The 21,391-nt window shown below is 47.6% G+C and overlaps 1 protein-coding gene across 6 annotated transcripts in view; it reads right to left on the bottom strand.

Annotated features, from left to right (window-relative positions):
• Positions 1 to 4,231: 4,231 nt before the first annotated feature.
• The window catches only part of Ankrd44 (ankyrin repeat domain 44), a 217,620-nt gene continuing 200,460 nt past the window's right edge, over positions 4,232 to 21,391 (bottom strand). For 2 of the 6 annotated variants that reach the window (XM_026788850.1, XM_026788852.1), the window contains exons 21-29: positions 20,138 to 20,354; positions 17,732 to 17,819; positions 16,203 to 16,286; positions 15,014 to 15,159; positions 14,443 to 14,525; positions 12,715 to 12,797; positions 10,780 to 10,871; positions 9,832 to 9,867; positions 7,149 to 8,489 (exon numbers count right to left, since the gene is read on the bottom strand). In XM_026788850.1, the coding sequence (XP_026644651.1) occupies positions 8,242 to 8,489; positions 9,832 to 9,867; positions 10,780 to 10,871; positions 12,715 to 12,797; positions 14,443 to 14,525; positions 15,014 to 15,159; positions 16,203 to 16,286; positions 17,732 to 17,819; positions 20,138 to 20,354 (1,077 nt within the window). In that variant the 3' untranslated portion in view covers positions 7,149 to 8,241. Of the gene's footprint in view, positions 8,490 to 9,831; positions 9,868 to 10,779; positions 10,872 to 12,714; positions 12,798 to 14,442; positions 14,526 to 15,013; positions 15,160 to 16,202; positions 16,287 to 17,731; positions 17,820 to 20,137; positions 20,355 to 21,391 lie in introns of all 6 variants that reach the window. The other 4 variants (XM_026788853.1, XM_013353490.2, XM_026788851.1 and 1 more) reach the window with 2 other exon arrangements.

The following is a 21,391-nucleotide window of genomic DNA, read 5'->3' as shown; positions in this document are numbered from 1 at the left end:
TGCTTTTTTCTTGTTTGCTTAGGTAATTTTGTATCTTTCTGGAGTCTTTGATGGAGTTAAAGAATAGTTAGTTATAGTTTTCCTTAGTTATGATGAAGATTATTGTAATTTTTACTTGATAACTGTTTTGTTATATGTAATTTTGCTATGTTAAAGTTAAAGCCTTCCTTTTTTGTTTAAACAGAAAAAGGGGAAGTGATGTATTACAACACAGGTCTTCAGGCTCGTGTAGCAAGCACCAACCAAGTCATCCTGTCAGCTCCGTCGAGTCCTCAAGGATTTGGCTCTCCCCCTTCAATGAGTTTCCTTTAATCTCCCGCCATAACCCACTCCCATGGTTAGGATCCTGGGATGATTTTTTTTTCTCACTATCAGACCTGTAGAACTTGTGCATGTTTCCCATTGAGAACCCGAAGGCAGCTCATCAATTTCGTGTTATCACGCAATGACCCTCCCATCTCTGCACCTTCAGCCCACTGACTGAACCTCTTTCGGAAGCACTCCGCATCACCTCCCTCGTATTTTAGCAGGCTGCTGACCCGGTTTAGGGTTCATGGCCTTCACTTCCTCCCCACCTCCCAACTCCCACCCCGGCTCAGCTGTGCTCACCTGGCAAAACTCAATCACTGGTCAAACAACTTTCGAGCTATTCTGTGCCCACATCCCAGTATCTGTGGAAAGGTCCGGAAGGATGGTTGTCTATTTAAAATTCATGCTCTAAATGTCAAGTGCTCTGAAGCCTACTCTACAGTTATTTCCAAACTCACACTTCCCATCCTGTTCAAAACTCCCTGCCCCTCCCCGTAGATCTCCGCCATCAATATGCTCTATTTCCTATCTTAAACGATGCTCTTCCATCTCCACATCCTTCTCTAGTGACTTCTTCCTTCTGCCTCCTCCCATCTCTTTCTCTCCTCAGCCCAATATTTATGGATGGCTCTGGCACTCTATGCTTGCAGAAGTCCCTAAAAAATCTGTATTACCAAACCCAGGGAAGAGCCCCCATCCTGTCTACGCTGACCTTCTTGAAATAACTGCTCCGGAGTAGATAAACCCGCACTCCCTCCGCGGCAATCTCTCTTGCCTGACAGTTCCATAGTTGGCAACTCCCTGTGGCTAAGAACTGAACTTCTGTACTTATCTTTCTTAGGAAACCAAATAAGAAAGATTAGCAATTACACCAGACACGGTGGTGCCACCTGTAAACCCAGCACTCGGGAGGCTGAGGCAGGAGGATGGAGAGGGCAAGGCTAAGCGGCCTGGGCTACCTCGTGAGAATCTGCCTTTAAAAAAGAAGGAAAGAAAATGAGAAGAAAAATACGAACTAGGAGCAATGGAGGCTTCTCAAACTTGCTGGTCTTGAGAGGCAGGTCAGTCCAGAGATACCTCAATACTACAGAAGCCCATGTGACCTGAGAAATACAGATACCCCCTTTCCCAATACTGCATTCAGCAGCCTGGGATCCCCAACATGCGTCACGGTGCACGTAGACCATGCTCCAAACAATACAGTTTTCCTGCAAACCCGTCTTAAACATATCCTGAATAAGGAGAAGAGGCCAAACCTGCCTGAACTGGTTTTGGATGCATTCATAGAAAGGGAACTTGGTTTCTTTGAGTAAACTTTTAGGGGAACTTTTCTTATTTCCAATATTATGCCTACGAGTGTATGAAAACTTAAAATCTGATGCATCATGGGAAAAATGTACCGTGATCAAAGACTGTGGAAGCCCGTTAATGAAATCAGCCATGGCTCACACCTTAGTAGCCAGCTCCTCTCCCTGCTGGGCCCCGACAAGACAGCCTAACCCAATGCTCTTGAGGAAAACTCACTCGCGGCCTCTTGATGGCTTGAAATGCATCTATTCTATACTTGCAATCTTTGAGTAAAATCCCCTGACATTTTGAAATTTGTGAGTACTTCTTCCATGCTCTGAACACGATACCAAGATCTGGAAATACCCTCTAGACAAAGGCCACTGGTCACACAATATCAAGTGGATGAAAACACAGGTCCACTTTCTGTCCTTGACATACTCACATGTTTTGACTTTTGAAAAGTATAAGCTCCTTCCTGAAGTATACTCCAACTGTCCACTAAAGATATAGACCGTGTCCTCCAGGGTCTAGAGGCTATGACGATGTCTTTCCGGACCTCACCATGTGACACTGGGCCACATCTCCCATCTTTGTAAGCAGAAGTTTCCCGACCGCTGTGGTCCCCAGAATTCCACAGTAAGAAGACAGTTGACAGAAATCACTGGGTTACCCCTCAGGGACCACACTATCCAGCGGAGGACACCCAGATGACAGGGCCTTGGGGATATTTGCCTTTTGAATTGTCACTGCCATTTCTGGAAAACCCTTGTGAATCCACAGCGCTCCCACCAAGGCTGGTACTTCAATAGCTTCCGATACCCTAACCTGAAAATTAGCTATCACTGCCCTCCAGGAATATGCCCGTGTGCCCAGGTGAGTGTGCTCACGAATACAGGAATTAAAAACTCACCTTGAACTCATGATGCTATTCTCTTGTTTACTCACCTGTATGTGGTCCCTCCTGGGGAAAAAAGAGGGTACACAGGCTTAGCTGACTTTCCAGTGTAAACTCTCCTTAAAGTGGAGACACATAGCGGGAACTGTTTATAGGATTCTGGTTGCACAGGCAATAAGTTGATTGCGAAACAAGAGCAGAGTCGTTAAATGAGCCAAGGAGGAAGGGACCGTTGGCATTGGGAGTGGGATGTGGAACAGCTGGTCACTGACCCAGGTGGCACATCGGGCATCCCCGAGTCTCCCGATAGTAAATGCTCTTCAGTCTCCACTGGGCCAACCACAAATGCCCATGCACTCCCAACTACTTCCTGGGAGGTTGGGAATGCATGGGCTGCTCTTTACTTCTCAGCCCGTCTGCCTTCAGAGTGAAATGTACAAAAAGGAAAATCCGTAGAACACGCTTACCCACAAGGCTTCCCGCCGTTTTCATAGCCTTCTAAGCTGGACGCTCCTGGCTCTTCGAAGCCGATTCTGGGACACGTTGAGGGGAGGGCGGATCTGTGAGACTCTAACCCCATTGAGTGGAATCAGAGAAGGATCAATGGATAAGCAATTTGACAACAAGGAGGGACATCGGCACAATTACACTGCAGGAGAGGCCGCGGTTTGCTTAGGAGGGCAAAAAATAAAATTAGGGATCTCTTATTCTTCAAAGGAATCTATGAAGCCAAGCCAACAATTCCTGCCACAGCCATCCCTGGAAAGGTATTCTGGGACAGGGCCACACCTTCAGAGGACACTGGGAGAGAACTGTGTGACAAGGAGCTCCCAGTGATTTCTGCCACCGGCTCCTCATCCATCAGCAGTCCTGTGCCCTTGACTACAGGTGGGATCTCGTAACATATTTCTAGAGAATTGGAGGTATGTTAGAAAAGCAAACCCTTTATGGCAGGATGGCACGGGGGAGAGAGCAGAGAGGCATAGACTGTGTGGTCATATCATTAGCTCTGCAAACCTGAGCAGGCCATAGACATCTCTGAAATAATGCTTCCTTAAAGAAAAAGCTGGGGACAGGACTAGTCTGTAAGAACTGGGATGATATATTCCGTGACGCTGTGATTGGAGGAACGGGGACAAGCCACATATCCCAAACCTTTCTCAGTAACTGGAGACATCACCATTAGGCTTGTCCCCTCAGCTTTTCTGGTGACTGTCCCCAAAGCTAATAATACGGGGAGAAACTTGGGACAGACAGAAACAAACTGGACTCTGCCTTTAAGGAGAGCGCGTTGGCCTGGCCACACATGGCAGCGGAGACAGTTGTGCAGACAAGAGGTTGTGCAAGTGCAAGAACCTGCATGATCGCCTCCTGTGCCACAGATGCGACTTGCTATGCTCCCTTCTCACCACAAGGATGTTTACAGCCACGCCAACCTCAGTCGTCACTACTGTGTCAAATTTGATGGTCCCCATAATCACATGGCTTTTCTGCTTCTGGCTGACACACGACTTTCCTTATGATTCAGATGAACTTCTCTATGAAACATGTTGGAGGAATACATAAATAAAATGAACATAGCACATAGGCTCGAGTCTTTCCTTTAGGTATGAGCATGTTAAGCATAAACAGCAAACCTGGAGGCTGCTTCCTTGATTGTTTTCAGAATTAATTTGGTTTGGAGTTAGGGAGCAAAGATTTGGATTAGCAGAATCTGAAAAAGCACACCTCTGAGAAATGGAAGAGAGCACAAGTTGCAACAATATTTGTACCGTTTTTATTTGCAAAAATAACGATCTGAATGCAGGTCCACAGTATATTACAGCTAAGTACTTCATTCCATTGTGAGAGCACTCAGTAGTTGCCAAGTTTTAAACTGTGCTTGGGGAGATGCAGACTGGTTCAAAGTCCTTCACTGAACCGAAAGCCGTTTTCCTCATTTTTACAACCATGACATTGACCAGAGTCATTCAAGTCCAATTTACATTTTTAAAAAAGTACAGACAAAAATCCCACTGAAATCATCACACCCTAGTTTATGCTGTTACAAACGTGTTATACAATATGTAACACCGGCACAACATGTTGGCAAGGATATATTGCACATGCTACAGCGTCGTCTGCAGACAAACCTACTACACAGAAGATGCTTGCATCGGCTCTTCAGATCACTGCGTAGGAAACACACGGGATCACATTCTACGTGCACGCTCAGATTGTCACTATCTTAGAACGCTGTTCCTCTATAATACTGACCTATGGTTGACAGCCCTGTGCGGAGAAAGCATCTCAGCACGACAGAGTCAAACGTAACTCCTATAGAAAACTTCAGCATCTTCGTTTCAAAGCAGAGAAGGGGAGAAACAGGAAAAGGAGACATTGAAAGAAAAGAAAAAAGAAAAAAAACTCCCTAGGGTCATATTGCTCCAGTAGCATTCGGGTGAAAAGACACAAAGCGTCTCACGGAACAGTTCCAGGATATACAAATAGAAAAGGCACTCTGACATCGTGACACAAGACCACAAAGGGACGAGTTCCTCAACAGTGCAATGGTTGCACAAGCCCAGCTGCTCACTAGCGTGGGTGTGACTAGTGTGCAATGAATCCTTCGGTGTCCTCGTTCTAATGCAACGGGGCTATAAGCCAAGCGGCCGTCCACTGCCCAATGTACCAAAACATACTGTGGTGCCCTTTTAGTAGTGATGAACAGAAATCCCCTGAGTTACGATTTACCAGGACTTTTAGGCGATTTGGAGATAGCCATGAATTTACCAGAGATAGGCAGACACCAGCGGACAGGTAAGTGCAATCAGACATGGTCCTTGTGGCGGGTGGCGAACATACAATCTAAAAACCATGCGTTTAGGAGAAAGCACCGAGCGACTCAGACACTACTAAAAACACTCCCCCCATCCCCAGAAAGTGATGTCGCAAACATGCACGGGACAACTGAAATCCAGAGAAGTTATAGGTTTTTAAAAAGTTATTTCTTTAAAAAAAAAAAAAAGAACAAAAACAAAACTTTTGGTCTTGATGGGCGGGGAGGAGGGACAGAGCCAGAGAAGGCGAGAAAGACAGACAGACACAGACAGACAGACAGGCAGACAACTCAGAAGAATGGCTCTCTTTGTAAGCTTGATTTCATTGGGCTCCTTGTCTTTCCTCCATCAGAAAGAGGCAGGGAAGGCCAGCAGGGCTCCATGGCCACGGTGGTTCCTGCTGGGACATTGCTTTGCTGAAGCAACCCCCTTTCTCTCTGCTGCGGCGTCAACTACCAAGGCTGGCATTTCATTTCCTGCTTTAAATGCCAGCCCGGCAAAACTTCCACTCCCTTCTGGAAGAAGACAGCACGGCCCATCATGCCTCTTCAGCAGGAGCGCTCCCTTAATCTGCGGGGGTTCCCTAACGGTGAGGTCCTTGCTGCTCATTAGCAGTCTGTCTACGTGTTAAAAACACACCTGCTCCAAACCAAAAGAACAGATGGAGGGGTTCATCACACCTTCACCCCGAGAAGGTTAAAAAAAAAAAAAAAAGATGTTGCTGGTGCAAGATTTGCCTGCTGAAATCAATATCAGTTTTATAAAACTTCCGAACAAGTTCTCATTTGTGAAGATCCAACGTGAGTTTTAATTAAATCCAGGATATTGAAAAGAGTGAGGGTAAAGGCCCCCAGCTTGGTGGGAACAATAGCGTATGTTGTCTGGGTCACATCCAGATGTGAGCGAGCCCTGCAAAACACTGTAAGATAGAAAATCCAAGGGTGAAGACAGAACCTGCTCTAACCCTGGCACGCTGTGGCCCACCGCTGCGGATGTCTCTTCTGAACCTCCAGAGAGTAGAGCACAGCGCCTGGTTTTGCGTCTCTGTGTTTGGTTTTAATTCCTTTTCTTGGCACAGTGCCCACCCTTGGCCTTGTTTCCCACTAAGTCTCAGAGTCATGAGACATTTTGGGTGTCGTTTCTGCAGCGTCTGGGTCTTTCCTTGGGCTGCCTTCGCGTGCATGATCAGCTACACCCGTTTTCATCTCGTGGAAGGGTTCTGATTGACAACAGCATGGGACCAGGCAAGGAACAAACCTGACGGTCAGCAGGTAGTCATGGGAAATGTTGGGTTTAACCCCAGAGCTATCGGCTAGCCCAGAGGCAGGGGTATTTTCCCACTTATTTTATTATTCTAAATAAGGTAAATAGCAACAAGAGAGAGAGACAGAGACAGAGAGAGACAGAGACAGAGAGAGAGAGCCTAAACAGTGGCTATTTTCTCAGCATCTGTTTCATTTCAAATAAATATAAACACATTTACATTGAAGTATACAGACATATCCTCTGGTTGGAGAACAAAACGAAAACCCGAACCCGTGGACAACACATCATCGGGGCATCAGTTACAAATGTCAAACCATCAGCTAGAAAACCAGGTCATTAGAAATATAAAATACAGGAAAGACCGGTATGCAAAAAAAAAAAAAATGATTACATTTCAACCCCATAGAAAAGTTACTACGGTTCCCACTTGCGTTTAGAGAGAGAGAAAAAATAAAGTTCGAACTCTCCCGTTGTAGGCGGAAGCATTTTGGTCCTCATGGGCAGCGGGGCTGACGAAGTCCACGCATCCGTTCACACGCGCGTGTGTAAGGATGTGAGCGTAAGTCTCAACATCTCATTCTTCTTTCTGTGCGGCTGTTCCAGGTGAAGGGCGGGGTCCGTTGGACCTAGAAGCTTTGGCAGAGGGAGCAGACACAGGTATTGACAATGCTGGTTTCGTCAGCAAACAACCGGCAATCAGCTCGCGCTTCTACACCAACCATTTCTGCTCCCGTCTCCTTGGTCCCCTTTCACAGGAGCGCACGGTCACTCCTGGGCCGCCACCTTGACTGAGCGTGTCTTGCTAGTCTACCGTGGAAGGACAGTGCCGGCCCTGAGGCCCTTACCAAAGTCAGCATTTCCATTTACGAGCACGCTCTCTAGACGGTGATTTCCTATTTGACTTGCATATTGTTTCAAGTTTTGGCATGGTATGATTTCACCTGAAATGCTATTGGCTAAATCTGGGATCCATTACTCCATTGAAAAATTACTCACGGGTTTCTTAAGGAGAGCCCTGGGTGCTATTTTGTTTGTGTCTAACGAGGAAGCATGGTCAACGTTCACATTTCATCTGGCAACTTTAACCAAGATCCTGGGAAGAGGCTGCGGTATTTACACGCTTCCTACGAGGACTATGAGGAGGCGGGGTCAGGTGGACTCCCTTAAGAAGATGATTATAGGCGGTACGCCTGAAGATGAACTTTGACCTTTGGCTTCTAGTGAGGAAGTAAACAACAGACTGGGAAGAGGGTGCAGGCATTTCCTAGCCCCTCTTCCCTCCCCTCCCAGGGGACACAAATGTCTCTTGGCAGACCATGGAACTCACTGGCGAATACGTGAGAAAGGAAATCTTTAGGCTGAATGTTTGTCTCTCTGTTGCATGATCCCCAAAGACAAAGGATTCAATACTTAGAAATTTTCCTCACTTATGATGAGAGGTAGGACTTTCACAGAAGTACCTTAGACCTAAAGAAAATAGGAAGCAAACCAGAAACCAGGTCTATCTGCGTGTGCTTCAGCCTACAGCCTAGCTGCCTTCGTTTGGCTAGACTGGTTCCTCGTCTGCTGGCTTCCGGAAGCTCGGTCTCAAATACTCGGATACAGCGTAAGTCTGGAATTCAAGCTTTCAGGCGGCTGAGGACGCGCCTCTATGGTCCACGGTTAGAATGTTTCTGAGTCGGAATCATTTTCGTTATACCCGTCCTCGGAGCCCACGTGGTTACTGCTCAGACTGACCCCGCTACCCAGGTTGGAGAGGGTCGTCCTGCTCCAATTGTCCTTTCTAAGACCAACCAAGTTGACAGCCGTCATGGCACTGGAGGGAGAAAGGGGCATCATGGTAGCCAGAATGAGGGCCAGGCAGTCAGCCACGCCTTTGTTAGGAGCACAAGCGAGGGCCGGGGTATGACCTGGGCGTAAATGCAGACAAGGCAGAGGTTAGTTGGGAGGGTCCAGAGCTGTACGGTGGTCCACAGTACATCTCCCGCAACCTTACAAGAGGAGATGCATGTTGAGTTAGAATTCATGCCAGCTAAGAGGAGTTACTTCCCACAAGCCATGCTGGGGTGAGGCCGGCATGGGACAGGAAGGAGGCGACATTTCGCGGAGGTTCTAGTTTTGGGTTTGGGCTCACACGCCTATAGAAAAGCAGTGTTTTCCCTTGTTAGCGGATTCCAGCCTTCATCTAGAGAACAGAAACATACGGCAAGGGAGGGAAGGAGGTTGGGGACACAAGCCACAAAAACTAGCACTATGACATCCAATGGGGGGAGGTTCCGCTGTCAGCAAAGGCACACCATGAGCCGCAGACCTGGCAGAGGGGGGATTCTCTTTCCATGGCAAGCATGTGTCAAACAAAAAGGGTAAAACCAGTGGCTGATGGCGCTTTATATACGCATCACAGAAAGTACATATTCTGAAAGCCTGAAACCCTTTGAAGAGGTCAGTAACTAATACTTTCATGACCATTTCAGGGAATTTTTCATAGCCCTACAAAAAGAAGTCACCTCAGCAACGAAAGTCACAAATCTGAGCTCTCAGGAATGTGGGGCGAAGCCCTGTTGGCTGTAATTAGGTGGTGTGACTCTATCACTCAGACTTGAGACTTCAGACACTCATCAGCAAACCGGACCTCAGCACTTGATGGAGGAACACACTGCTCACGGACTTTGCTAATCCTTGCCCCACCCCAAGGTCCCCTTCCATAGTGAGCAGTGAGCTTGCTCCATCAATCAGAGGAACCGTTGCTTCCTGTTCCTAGACGTGAGGGCCCTCTGTGCTCTCAGCCCCGAAGAGACTATTCGTTTCTACAGAGAGAAACCAAGTGAAGAGCGTCGGGTGTCTTAGGGGCAGCGATGGGTGAAGGGACTATTAGCGCAGCGGGGTACTAAGTGATCTCCGAACGTCCCCAGCCACTGGCCCAGCTAAACCCTGATGGAGGTCGGCTCCCCTGGCACAGAGCTTCTGTATCCATAGATACAGACTACATACACCTGAGAGCATGTTAACACCCATTTAATCTGGCATCTCGTCGCAGAGAGAAAGAGCGGGCTTCTTCATGCCAAGCTTAAGGTGGGTAGTGTGGCTAAAGACGAGGAAAATCAGCTGGGAGAGCTAAGGGGATGGGCTGAAAGAACCGTCTGCACTTCCTAGACGAGCCGGGCTGGGGAGAGCGCGGGGGACATGCTAGGGTACGTGGGGCTGCGGGAACAGAACTAAAGCATCCGCTAAGATGTCAGCATGACTGCTTACTTCGGAGAAACAGGCCTGAGCTGCTAACTCCAAAACCTGTAACGAGTAGTTTATTGAGTAGCATTAATACATCCGAATACTTTACTTAGCTATTGCCGCAAAAATTACTTGATGCGTATATATCCAGAAGTGCCCCTTTTGCTTCCTAAGGTTAAAAGGCGTTGTGCGTACAGTGGTCATTTACTAGGATTCTGGTATTCAATAGTTCTTGTAACGCAGCAGGCAGAGTGGACGGCTTCTGACAGGAATAGGCTCATGTGGGGAAGGCCAGGCATGGAGGACAGGAGACACCTCCAGCCTAGACCCTAGTAGAAACATTTCATTCACGTTTCCCAACTTTCTATATGAGAAATATGAGTTCTGCTTTGCACTTTACAAGAACATTTGATTTGATCTAGGAAGGAACCCGTGTGCGAAGATCTCTTTCCATGGAGCCCCGGAATGTCCACTAATGTATGTAAGTCGGAATTTCCAAGGCCAAGCTGAAAAGGGCTTTGCTATACCTGGAATTCTTTGACTGAAATACGCTCAGCGGGTACTGTTACACGCAACATGGGCAGCAATGGTGGGCTACAGGAAGACAGCCTACTGGGCAGAAAGACAGACAGGACAAACTACCTGGGTTTGATTTCTCACACATAAGTGGCTTCCAAGGGGAAGGAAGTGCCTACTGGCTCTTTTTTTTTCTTTTTTTTCTTTTTTTCTTTTTTTTTTTTTTTTTTGTTTTTTCGAGACAGGGTTTCTCTGTGGCTTTGGAGCCTGTCCTGGAACTAGCTCTGTAGACCAGGCTGGTCTCGAACTCCTAGAGATCCGCCTGCCTCTGCCTCCGCCTCCCGAGTGCTGGGATTAAAGGCGTGTGCCACTGGCGCTTAAGCTGTGCCTAACTTTCACAGTTCCTGGGGCTCCAACCAACGCCCCCTGCAGCGACCGCTAATTCTTCCTACTTACCGTTTTCGTCGACCGCAAGCACACAGGCTCCTTTGGCCAGCAACTCCTCCACGACTGCCGTCAAGCCATTGCGGGCAGCGATATGGAGGGGTCTGAAAGGCAACACCAAGCATTGTGTGAGTGAGAGAGCTGGGATCTTCTTCCAAAGGCGGTGTGCCTGAGGAGGCTTTCGTGGAGGCGGGAGATGGCAGATCCCGTGAGGGCGGGGCCCCGTGAGAATCTGCAGGGTACTGGAGCATGGCACTGTAGGACGCTGGTCCTTCCCAGTTCCTCTTTGTCCTGAGTGAAATAGCTATGTGCTCCCTGTCAAGATAGCTGCTCAGGGCGGGGCAAAATAAAGAGGGCCAACCAATCCTAACCTGAAATATGCACAGCTGTGAGCCCAAACAAGTCTTGGTCTTTATGATTCTCTCGGGTATTGGACATAAAGGAAAACTAAATGGCAGCAAAATAAAGATGTAGAACTTATGTCACTAAAAGGAAGATGTACTAAGGATCTACAAATAGTACATGGTCACTTTGAAGAAAAAGCCGTGCTGGGCATATCTTTTTCGGGTATTATTATGCGTTGGGCCCAGATCTCTCTGTACGCCTTATAAACAGTCTACATGGTAAGCCATCTGGGGGTAGCACAGAGAAGGCCAGAGGGATCCAAGCTCTGCTGCGTTCTGTGAAAGGCTCTGCACTGGCTACTTTGAGACTCTGTTTCACACGGTCCATTGGGGTGAGCGTTATTAATACACACTCTCAAATCTTTTTATTATTGGGTGTTCATAGATGTCTCACTGGTTTACGGGACCTCATAAAAGAGTGTCACCCTCAGAATATTGTGCTGTTTCCTTTAATAGTCTTAAATTTTAAAAAAAAACCAATATTCTTTGCCTTTAGAACAAACGCATAAGTAATTTCCCAAAATGGAAAAAAAAAAACCGAAGCAGCTTTTAGATCCTTCACACTGAGGGTTACACTGAATTATATTAAAATATAATCACAATAAATAGCTTAGACACTGTTCAAATGCATTCTGGGAACCTGATTTATAAGTGTGCTGTTTTCCCGTCAGACTACATAAGGCAAATACCGAGTACAAACAGTTTCCCCAAATATGTCAGTTTGTAAGCCCAGACGGTTTTCCTAAAAGCTCACTAAATTTATAATGAAGCCCAGAGAATGCCGGTAAGGAGAACAAAGAACTTGCAAACCCTGAGAAGCTGTATCAAAATAAGGGCTCCACCGAAGACAGAGGATCTCCAGTCAACGCTGCAGAGGTGCACACAGAAACGTCATGAAGACGCGGCCTGGTTGGCACCACTCACTGCTCTGCTTCTCGGGGCAGGCTCTTGCCGTGTGCTGGATAAACACTATGACTCTGGCCCTGCCCCAGATGAAGTCTTTATCACCCCCTCCCCCACAGGCCCAGGCCCAGGGCCCATCTCAGAGAAGATGCTGAAAACGGAAAGGCCAGAAGATGGGGCAGAGCTGGGCAGGATGTCTTTTGGACACGACGTGGTCATGGCGTTCATGAGCTCACGGCAGTTGAGATTCCCCGCGTAAGATTTGCACAGGATCAACCCAGGCCAAATCCCAGCGGAGATGGGATAGATGATCTCCAGGCCCCGCCCCTTTCTGGGGAGCTATTTGGAGAGAATAACGGGAGCTGCAGGGGGAGCGTCATTCTCTTTGGCAGATGGAGCCACTCGTGGGTTCCAATGCCCCATTGGATGGTCCACATCCACGCACACAAACTGGTCGTAATGGATTAATTGGGTGTTAAAAAAAAGAAAAGACACGCGGTTGGGAAGGAATCTGGGGGAGCTGGAGGATGAAAATGGTGGTGGGGATGACCATATTTTGTGGTATACATGTTAGACGCCCCCGAATAACATATAAAAAAGTATGACTCTGGGCTCGGTCGCGCGTGGCTGTCACACTCACGTCTGCAGGGCACTGTTTTTCGCGTTGATAAGGCTCTCGTCTTGTATCTTGTCAAGTATTAGCAAGGCGCATCTTTCATGGCCCTAATAAGGAGGAAGAGCATGACACATGAGGCAGAGATACAGCACAGCTCCTGACTCTCAACTGACTGCCAGCTTCCTCTGCCTGGAAACATCCAGGGCTGTTTTCCAAATAATCCCTTTCTCTAAAGAGCAAATGAGCCCGAGACGCTCTTAAGCGTCTACCTGGGGCCCGTTAGGACCTGCTTAACAGGTTACTGACTTAAAATATTCATAGTTAATATTAATATTTCCAAGCTCATCTTTAAAATGAATGTCCCGAGAGTGAAAGCAGATGCTAGTGTGGCCGGGTCAGTGAGTGGTGGAGGGGGCGGTGTTAACAGCGCCCTCTAAAGCCTGCGGCATCACTTTTTAAACACACATGGGGTGCCCCCCTCCTTCAAACCTTCAATTACTGCTCTGGGGATCCATCTCCTGGAGTTCCCACAACACCCAAGATTTGTGTCACTTTTCTCCATTTCTGTTGGGTACTCCGAAGAGGCCCTGTTTCTGGAGTGTGGTTTTTATTTTTCCGTCATCCCTAACTATAGATATCTTTGGATATTATGACAATAGAGGCTTGATAGGTAAATTATCCATTATTAGATCTAGGGTTATGCGTTACTAAGTCTGTTAATTAAGGGCATAGGCCATCATCATCATCTAAGAGTTAGACATGTTGACTCTCCCTGGGACACAGAGATATAAAATTCCATCTACAACGAAAAAGAAAATCGTAGGTCAATTTAGACCGGATCAAGAGCATACACTTTTTGGTTTTGGAGACAGGTTCTTACTATGTAGTCCAGGCTAGCTTTGAACCCCAGATTCTCCCACCTCGGCCTCCAGAGCGCTGAAGAGAGAGGCATGCACCCCCATGCCTCGCCAGCATCTGTGTTTTAAGGGCATTCTCAAGCGACTCCTTTGTATAAGGATGTCCGTAAAGCCCAGGAGTTCCCATCACCAACACCCTGTGCTTTGACATACACATCCAGATTCGAGCATTTCGGCTGTTTCTGGTATTCTTTCCAGGACACGGATACAAACATATAACCAACCAACGAGAGGAATGGCTGAGACTTCTGGTACCACCGGTGTCAACTGGCATTATGACATAATGCACTTTGCAAAAATTACACATACAGGCATTTGTACGCATCTTTTATGAAAGAAAAAAAATCTACTGTATACTATGCATTGATATATGCCTGAGAAAACAGCGGCCATGTATGTGGATATTGCTTTAAAGCACTTGATTTGGGGCTGTGTTCTCACAGTGTCTTCAAACCCAACGCAGCAGGAACTTCTTAGCGTTTATAAGTCACATCACTAATGTCTTACCCTGTCGTGTGGCACCCAAATGCGGTGCCACAGCCAGGGAGACAGGTACAGCGGCCGATTCGAGACGGGTGGAATGTGGCCGGACCACAAGTGGCAAATGCAGGAAACCCATCCTTATCGTTCCCTTTGGTGAGTGGGGCATATCCACCAACCCAGATTTCTGCCCCTTCCTTCTCCCGCGTCATGTTCCTGCATTGTTGACAGCATCCTGGGAAATGGTCATTTAGTTAAAACCCATGCTCCCTCGGAGCCAGGAGGACAGACCCTGTGGTCTCGCTACTATGGTCACGGCAGGAAGCAGCAGCATTTGAAGCCCATTGTTACGTACTTTGCTGATCGCCAGGTGTAAGGGAGTATTCAAGTCCTCGTCCTTGCCACTCAGGTCAGCCTGGGCGCCGTTCACCAGAATATCTACAGACAGAACCACGAGAGAGTAAGTGAGACTGGATGCCAGGCACGCGGTTTCGGCGCGGCTACAAAACAGCACCCGCGACGGTACAGCCCACACGCAGACTCAATGTTTGTAAAGAAGAAACATTTGTTTGCCATATCCGCTCCATTCAAGCGGGAGCTGGGTGGGCAGAGTTCCAACCTCCCTCAGAGTTTCACCATTCCGCCGCCCCTCAGCCTCTGGACTAAATCCAAATACGGTGTCAGTCTTTCCAGACAAGATGGCTCTGTTCAAAAGTTTTGTTTCTGAAGGTTGAGTGATTTCACCCAAGGATCCGCTTACTTTGCTATCATCTTCCAACGGCGCAGTTACAAAGCGGTGAAGATGCCCGAGCTCAGAGGTGGCCCCTTCCTGGCGGCCATGCTAGAATAGCGCTGGCATCTTTATCTGACTCAAATGCCACGTTTCGGACCGGCCCCAGTGCAAAGCCTGCAGCCTAAGTACGTACCCACCGCGCCTGCCTGCCCGTTCTCAGCAGCCATCATCAATGCCGTTTTCCCTGAATGATCGACCGCGTTCACTTGAGCGTCGTGTCTCAGGAGCAGCTGCAGGCATTCTGCGTGGTCACCAAAGGCTGCTGCGTGGAGGGTTGTCCTGCAGGTTTCAAACACATGTGGATTTACTGCCTTGCTGGTTATTGCAGTAACCATCAAGAGACATGCGAGGGTGTTTTCTAAAGATGTAAAGCTTCTGGGTTGACAGAAATGATGGCCCAATCCTTTCTTAGAACCATCAAGGCGGCCATGGAAGTATCAGCTTTATGAATGCTGTCGTTCGATTTTGGGGGGGGACGACAGCTTTTTCCATTTTGATAAGCCATAGATGAGTGGGAACTCACTAGCACTCAGGATTAGATGGTTGGAACGGTACCTAATCCTGAGTGCTAGTGAGTTCCCACTCATCTATGGCAGAAACTTTTAAAATTAGGGGCTAATTTGTAGGCAATTGGTTGGTTAACTTAAAAGGCCTTAAAAGCCTACATAACCTAATGCAGATGGTGGGGTTACTGGGGAGGACAACGTGACATTACTTATCAAAATGGAAAAAGCATTAGCCTTAATGAAGTAACTCCACCCCCAGGACTCCATTTCCCACCTATACTCAGCCGTGCAAACAGATTCCCTGTGCTGCTTCTTAGGAATAGCAGAATATTGAAAGCCATGTGAATAGTCTTCTAAAGATGTCAGGCCAAGCAACATGCTATGCATTCACTCAGTGAGATAACATGCAGCTTTCAAAGGGGAAAATGAATCTCTATAGCTTGGTATGGGAAAATCTCTAGGATAGAAAAACATACCACGCATTACTTTCTCAGTTAATTATTTTTTCTTTTGGCCAAGCGTCATTCATGTCTGTGATTCTAGCACTTAGCAGGGTAGAGTCTGGAAGATCATGAGTCTGAGGCTAGCCCGAGCTGGGTAGCTAGTTCACAGTCATCCTGAGCTACACGGCGAGACTCTCTCTAAACACTACTATGGCTGGACCTCAGTCTGAGCTCGTCTAAGGCCCTGGATTCAGTTCTTAGCACTACCCAAGATAAGGGTATCTAGAAAGAAAAGCAAGTGGCCCCCTATTCTACAACACAGAACAAGGACCAAGTCTCCAGACCAGAAGCGCGACACCGCGGCCTCACCCACCTGCCTTTGTCATCCCTGCAACTGACGATGTTGGAATTGATGGCCCTTAGCAGCAGTGACGCACAGTTCTCGTGGCCATTTATTCTGGAATGAAAACGGATTTTAGTGTAAGAACTCATTAAAACATATCCCTTCACACCGCATCTTTATATGCATTGTATATTTAACAATTGGATGTATTTTTAGACATCAGATGCTGATATCTGTAGCATGCTATGACAGTGTGCACTGAAACCTCCTGCTTGCTTCCATGAAGGAGCTCAGTGTTCGTGAGGTCCCCTGAAACACCGCTTGCACAAGGTCCCACATATGCGATGTCGAGACAGCAAAGTGAAAAAGATATAGGTCCTTCACAGGTGAATTCACCCTCATTGGTATTTTTTAAGATTTGTCCGTCTGGAGCTGAAGAGATGGCTCAGCACTTAAGAGCACTGACTGTTCTTCCAGAGGACTGGGGTTCAATTCCCAGCATCCACATGGCAGCTCACAACCGTCCATAACTCTAGTTCCAGGGGACACAACACCCCCCCACAGACATACATCCAGGCAAAACACCAATGAACATAAAATAAATAAATCAATTTTTAAAAAGATTTGTCCATTTTTACTTTATGCATATCCGTGTTTTTCCTCATATACATATGTACACGCAGGTGTACCTAGAACCCGAGGATGCCCGAAGAGGCCACTGGACCCCACGAAACTGGCATGGATGGTGGTTAGCCACCATGTGGGTGCTGGGAACCAAATTTGGGTCCTCTGCAAGTACAGCTAGTATTCTGAGGCACTGATCCATCTTCTCCGGTCCCCCAAATCACCAGATTCTTTCTCATCTACCCTTTCTTTACCGAGGCGATTTCATGCCTCTAGTGTCTTTCTAGTCAAAATGACTCTGCTTCATGGGAAATCCACAGGTAACGTAAAGAAGGCATGTTCAAGTCATACACCCCGCTCTGACTCATGCCTTCTATAAATAACATTTCTCTCTATGAACTTGCAGTAACAATTAGATTTAAAAAGGAGGAGGATGGGAGAGGAGAAGGAAGAGGAGGAGGAGGGGGATTGGTGAGGAAAAGGAAGAGGAGGAGGGGGATGGATGAGAAGGAAGAGGAGGAGGAGGAGAAGGAGGAGGAGGAGAAGGAGGAGGAGGATAAAGATGAGGAATTTTATAAAAAGCCTTCCCGTCAGAAAATGTCTTAACCAGCTACAGATATATAAAATTGGTATTAACCCTGACTTATTTTTCAGAATTTGCCAGGCAATGGGGGATACCGCTGAAGACTTCTTCACATCTGTGGACCATCCCTCTCGGCACACCACCATGAGCTACCCTGGAACTTTAGCTTCTGGGAAACCGTGACCATGAGAGCCCAGGCAATGGTAGCAAAGCTATTAGTCTCTGGCAGCAGAATAGCATATTTCAGTCTTCTCTGCAATCTAAATGCTTCTTTTCATTTATAAAAGGCACGTTTCCTGCACACAGTTAAAGGAACGGAGGTCACCGTGACATTTCCACCCTTTCTACTTACATCGCACAGTGCAGTGGAGTGAAGGGATTGCCAACAAATTTCCGGAAACATTTCTGCTCCAGAAGTACCTCTATGCAGCTTTCATTGCCTGCAGAGAACACACAAATTTAGAGAGCCCCCAGACAGAAGCGCTGTTCAGCACGGTCTGGCATTCTTTAATTTTTTTAATTTCCCATTAAGGGTTCGGTTCTAGCATATGAATTTTCCTGAATTGGCGGAATGCCCGTTCTCCGTGGAATAAATTGAACAAAACGCTGAAATGTTATTAACCGCGCTCACAGGTGTTCTGAGATACAATGAGCAAATCAAACAGCGAGGACCATATGGCCTGGTGGAGAGAGAGAAAATGTCACGTCGTTGGCCAGCGGAACAGATTCGGTGTCACCCTCCGCTCTCGAGAGATGCCTGATAACAGTGTTGCCTCAGTTTCCCCATGTTTATAATCGGGACGTTTTCCTTTCACCCACACCAATAGGTTAGCTTACAGGTAGGTACCCAAATGAAGGGGGCATGGTAGAAAACAACAACAAAAGACTCTAAACATAAAATCTCATGGCAGTGTTTTTAGTGACATCTGGCCACAGGAGGCCCCCCCCCCCGATGAGCAAAGGGGAGGCATTATGGTGAACAGCAATGCACGAGACTTTTAAAGCCTTCTCTGCCATTGTCTTAACTAGGGTCTCTAGAGCTTCGATAAAGCACTGGAACCAAAAGCAACTTGGGAAGGAAAGGCTGTATTTCCCCTTGCAGCTTGTTAAAGCTCACTGTCCATGGCAGTCAGGGCAGGGATGGTAGGAGCAGCCATGGAAGGGTGCTGCTTACTGGCTTATTCCTCATGGCTTGCTCAGCCTGCTTTTTTATAGTGTCTGAGACCACCAGCCCAGGGATGCCACTGCCTATAGCTTGGGTCCTCCCGCAGTGATTACGAATCAAGAAAAATCTACCATAGGCTCGTCCGCAGGCCAGTTGGGTGGGGGTGTTTTCTCCTCCCAAATGACTCTATCTTGTGTCGAGTTGAGCTAAAGCTAGCTGACACCACCAGTTTTATTGCAAATTCTGCTCATCAGTGGGAGACTGAGTCTGAGCAGCTAAAACCGGAGCGTGGCAGACCACTTTCAAAATTTCACAGTGCCCAGCGAAAGGGACTCTGGGAGCTTGGATCTCGGACCTGGAGGGAGGTGCTTGAGAATTCCAGAATCGGGGATTGATTGCTGGCAAGCAGTCTGCTCTCCTCTGCCTGCACCGGCCGAGGTTCCGGAGCAGAAAGACGGACCCAGCCCCAGGGAGACAACGTGAGCTGCGCTGTAGCAAGTATGTGGTCTTCCCTCCCACCTGGGACTCTCCTGTGCTCTTCCTTTTCTGTTGTCGGTTCTTTCTGGCCAGCGGGCACTCACAGGTTATAGGTTAAAACGTTATTTTAGGTAAAAAAAAAAAAATTTCAGTCTACCAGTGGTAGAAAAGGAGCAAAAATAAGTTATTACAGCAAAACCGATGAAGACTAGCGAAGACACGGGCATTCTTGTCAACGTAACTGGAGCCCAGGAACTCGTTCCAGACATAATGGTCACACTAAAATCCTAACGGAACTGAAACGGAAGTACAAAACCACAGGTGTAGAGTAAGAATTATTTGTAAACAACATCTGTTAACTTATATATGAGACCTTCTTAAGCAAGGCTGGCTACGGAGATCCTATGAAAAGCGGATGAAAACCCTAAACATCAGCATGGAAGAAGGAGCTCCAAAGACGGAATGAGGCAGAACACTGCCACAGATAAGGTGCCCGGCTCTTCCAGACCCAGGAGAACTCAAAGGCTCTTCGGCAAGAGAAAGAAGCTCGGGTGGAAAAGGCCACTTTCCAGAGAGGAAACCACAGGTCGTAAACACGGCAAGAGGCTGGGAAACGCAAAGAGACACGTGTTTTTACCCTTGTTGTTGGCAGAAATAAAAAGAGGGTTGAGTCACTCTGGGCTGGCAAAGTTGTGGAAAAAGTACTCTGATACTTTTTACATTAGAGCAGGCTTTTGTGCGGCATGACTCCTTGCCATTAAAAAAGACGCCTTTTAAAAATTTCACTTCTGGCCGGGCGGTGGTGGCGCACGCCTTTAATCCCAGCACTCGGGAGGCAGAGGCAGGCGGATCTCTGTGAGTTCGAGGCCAGCCTGGTCTACAAGAGCTAGTTCCAGGACAGGCACCAAAAACTTCAGAGAAACCCTGTCTCGCAAATCAAAAAAAAAAAAAATTTCACTTCTGGATATTAAATGAGGTTTTTAATGCTGTAATATGAATGCTCATATTGTCATCGTGTTTATAACAGAAAAGAAACCCACAAATTAATCTGAATGCTTATCAAAAGGGAGCTGGTTGAACAGTCTAGTGGAATCACCCGCATGACACGCCACTCACCATTGTAGCAAGCCCAGTGCAGCGGCGTGTAGCCCTGGTTGTCTTTGAGGCAACAGTCCTCCTCCGACAGGGCAATCTGGAGCAGCTCACTCAGCCACGTGGCATGGCCCCGAGCGGCCGCATAGTGCAGGGGCGTCCTGCCTCTGGCGTCTCTGCAGAGGACGCAGGCTTCCTGTTCCAGCAGCAATTGCACACATTCCTCGTGTCCTGTCATAATCTGTCACGTGGCAATGAAAACAGAAAACAAACCGCGGTTGGCTGGCGATGACAGTGTTGGGAGCGGAAGCCCCCCTCCCCTCTCCCCCATATCTGGTCTAAGGGGAGCAGGGGGCATTGCTGAAGGGGTAGGAGGAAGACCAACCCTAGTCAAATCCCTGCTAGAAAAGCCCACAAGAAACATAACCACAGAAGGTATTGTGCTACGTAGAAAACAGCAGCCTCAGAATCAAGGAGCAGGTTACATCCTGGCTGTCAACTCCTGTCTATCCCTCTCTGGCTCTCGCTATTCACCCATGAGTGTTCACCCATGAGTGGGCAGAGGACAATGACCTGTGGCCAGGGATGTATTCCGGAAATATCCCAGTGTCTGTCCATGGGGCTAGAGAACACAGCCTGTTGCCCACTCAGGCTACAGAGCCTGTCCATCCTAAGCTAACATGCCCAGTGCATCTTCCTGCTGGACATTGTGGGGTCACAACACTGGCAAGTGTTTCTGTATCCGAACGGCAAAGGCGCCGGGAGAGCTCTACAGGAAAGGACTGTATATGTCCAGCTCCTTTATAACCGTGTGAGATCGCTGTCCTGTATACAGCCTGTCACTGACAGGCACGTGTATGTAGAGTGCCCTGATCTGGCACACGGCCCAAAAGAAGTGCCCAGAAAAAAGAGCCATGACTATAGCAACACCCATGGAAAACTCTTTCTGCCCTTTCTCAGGGTGTTCACACCACAGCCACAGAGCAATTTTGTGATTTTTTTACCTTTGTACATTTAACTTATTTTTGTCCCCCAAAAAAGACAACTCTGCAGATGTGTGCAAAGGATTAGCCACGGGACACATACAGTGCCCTCGTTTGTCACAAGGGGCCACAGAAATAGCATGACTGCTCCAAGCCAGGAAATCGCAGAATGCATTCTGGCCATTCTGGCACCTACACAAAATGGGGCATTAGAAATGGCCAGCCAGAAAAAATGTTTAATAGCATGAAAAATGGTCCTTTATGTATACTAAGAGAAAAAAGACCATATGATGTG

Source organism: Microtus ochrogaster, unplaced genomic scaffold, assembly GCF_000317375.1.
Source record: "Microtus ochrogaster isolate Prairie Vole_2 unplaced genomic scaffold, MicOch1.0 UNK8, whole genome shotgun sequence".
Lineage (NCBI taxonomy): Eukaryota > Metazoa > Chordata > Mammalia > Rodentia > Cricetidae > Microtus > Microtus ochrogaster.
The sequence above is the reverse complement of the archived record's forward strand: the minus strand, read 5'-3'. Positions and strand labels throughout refer to the sequence as shown.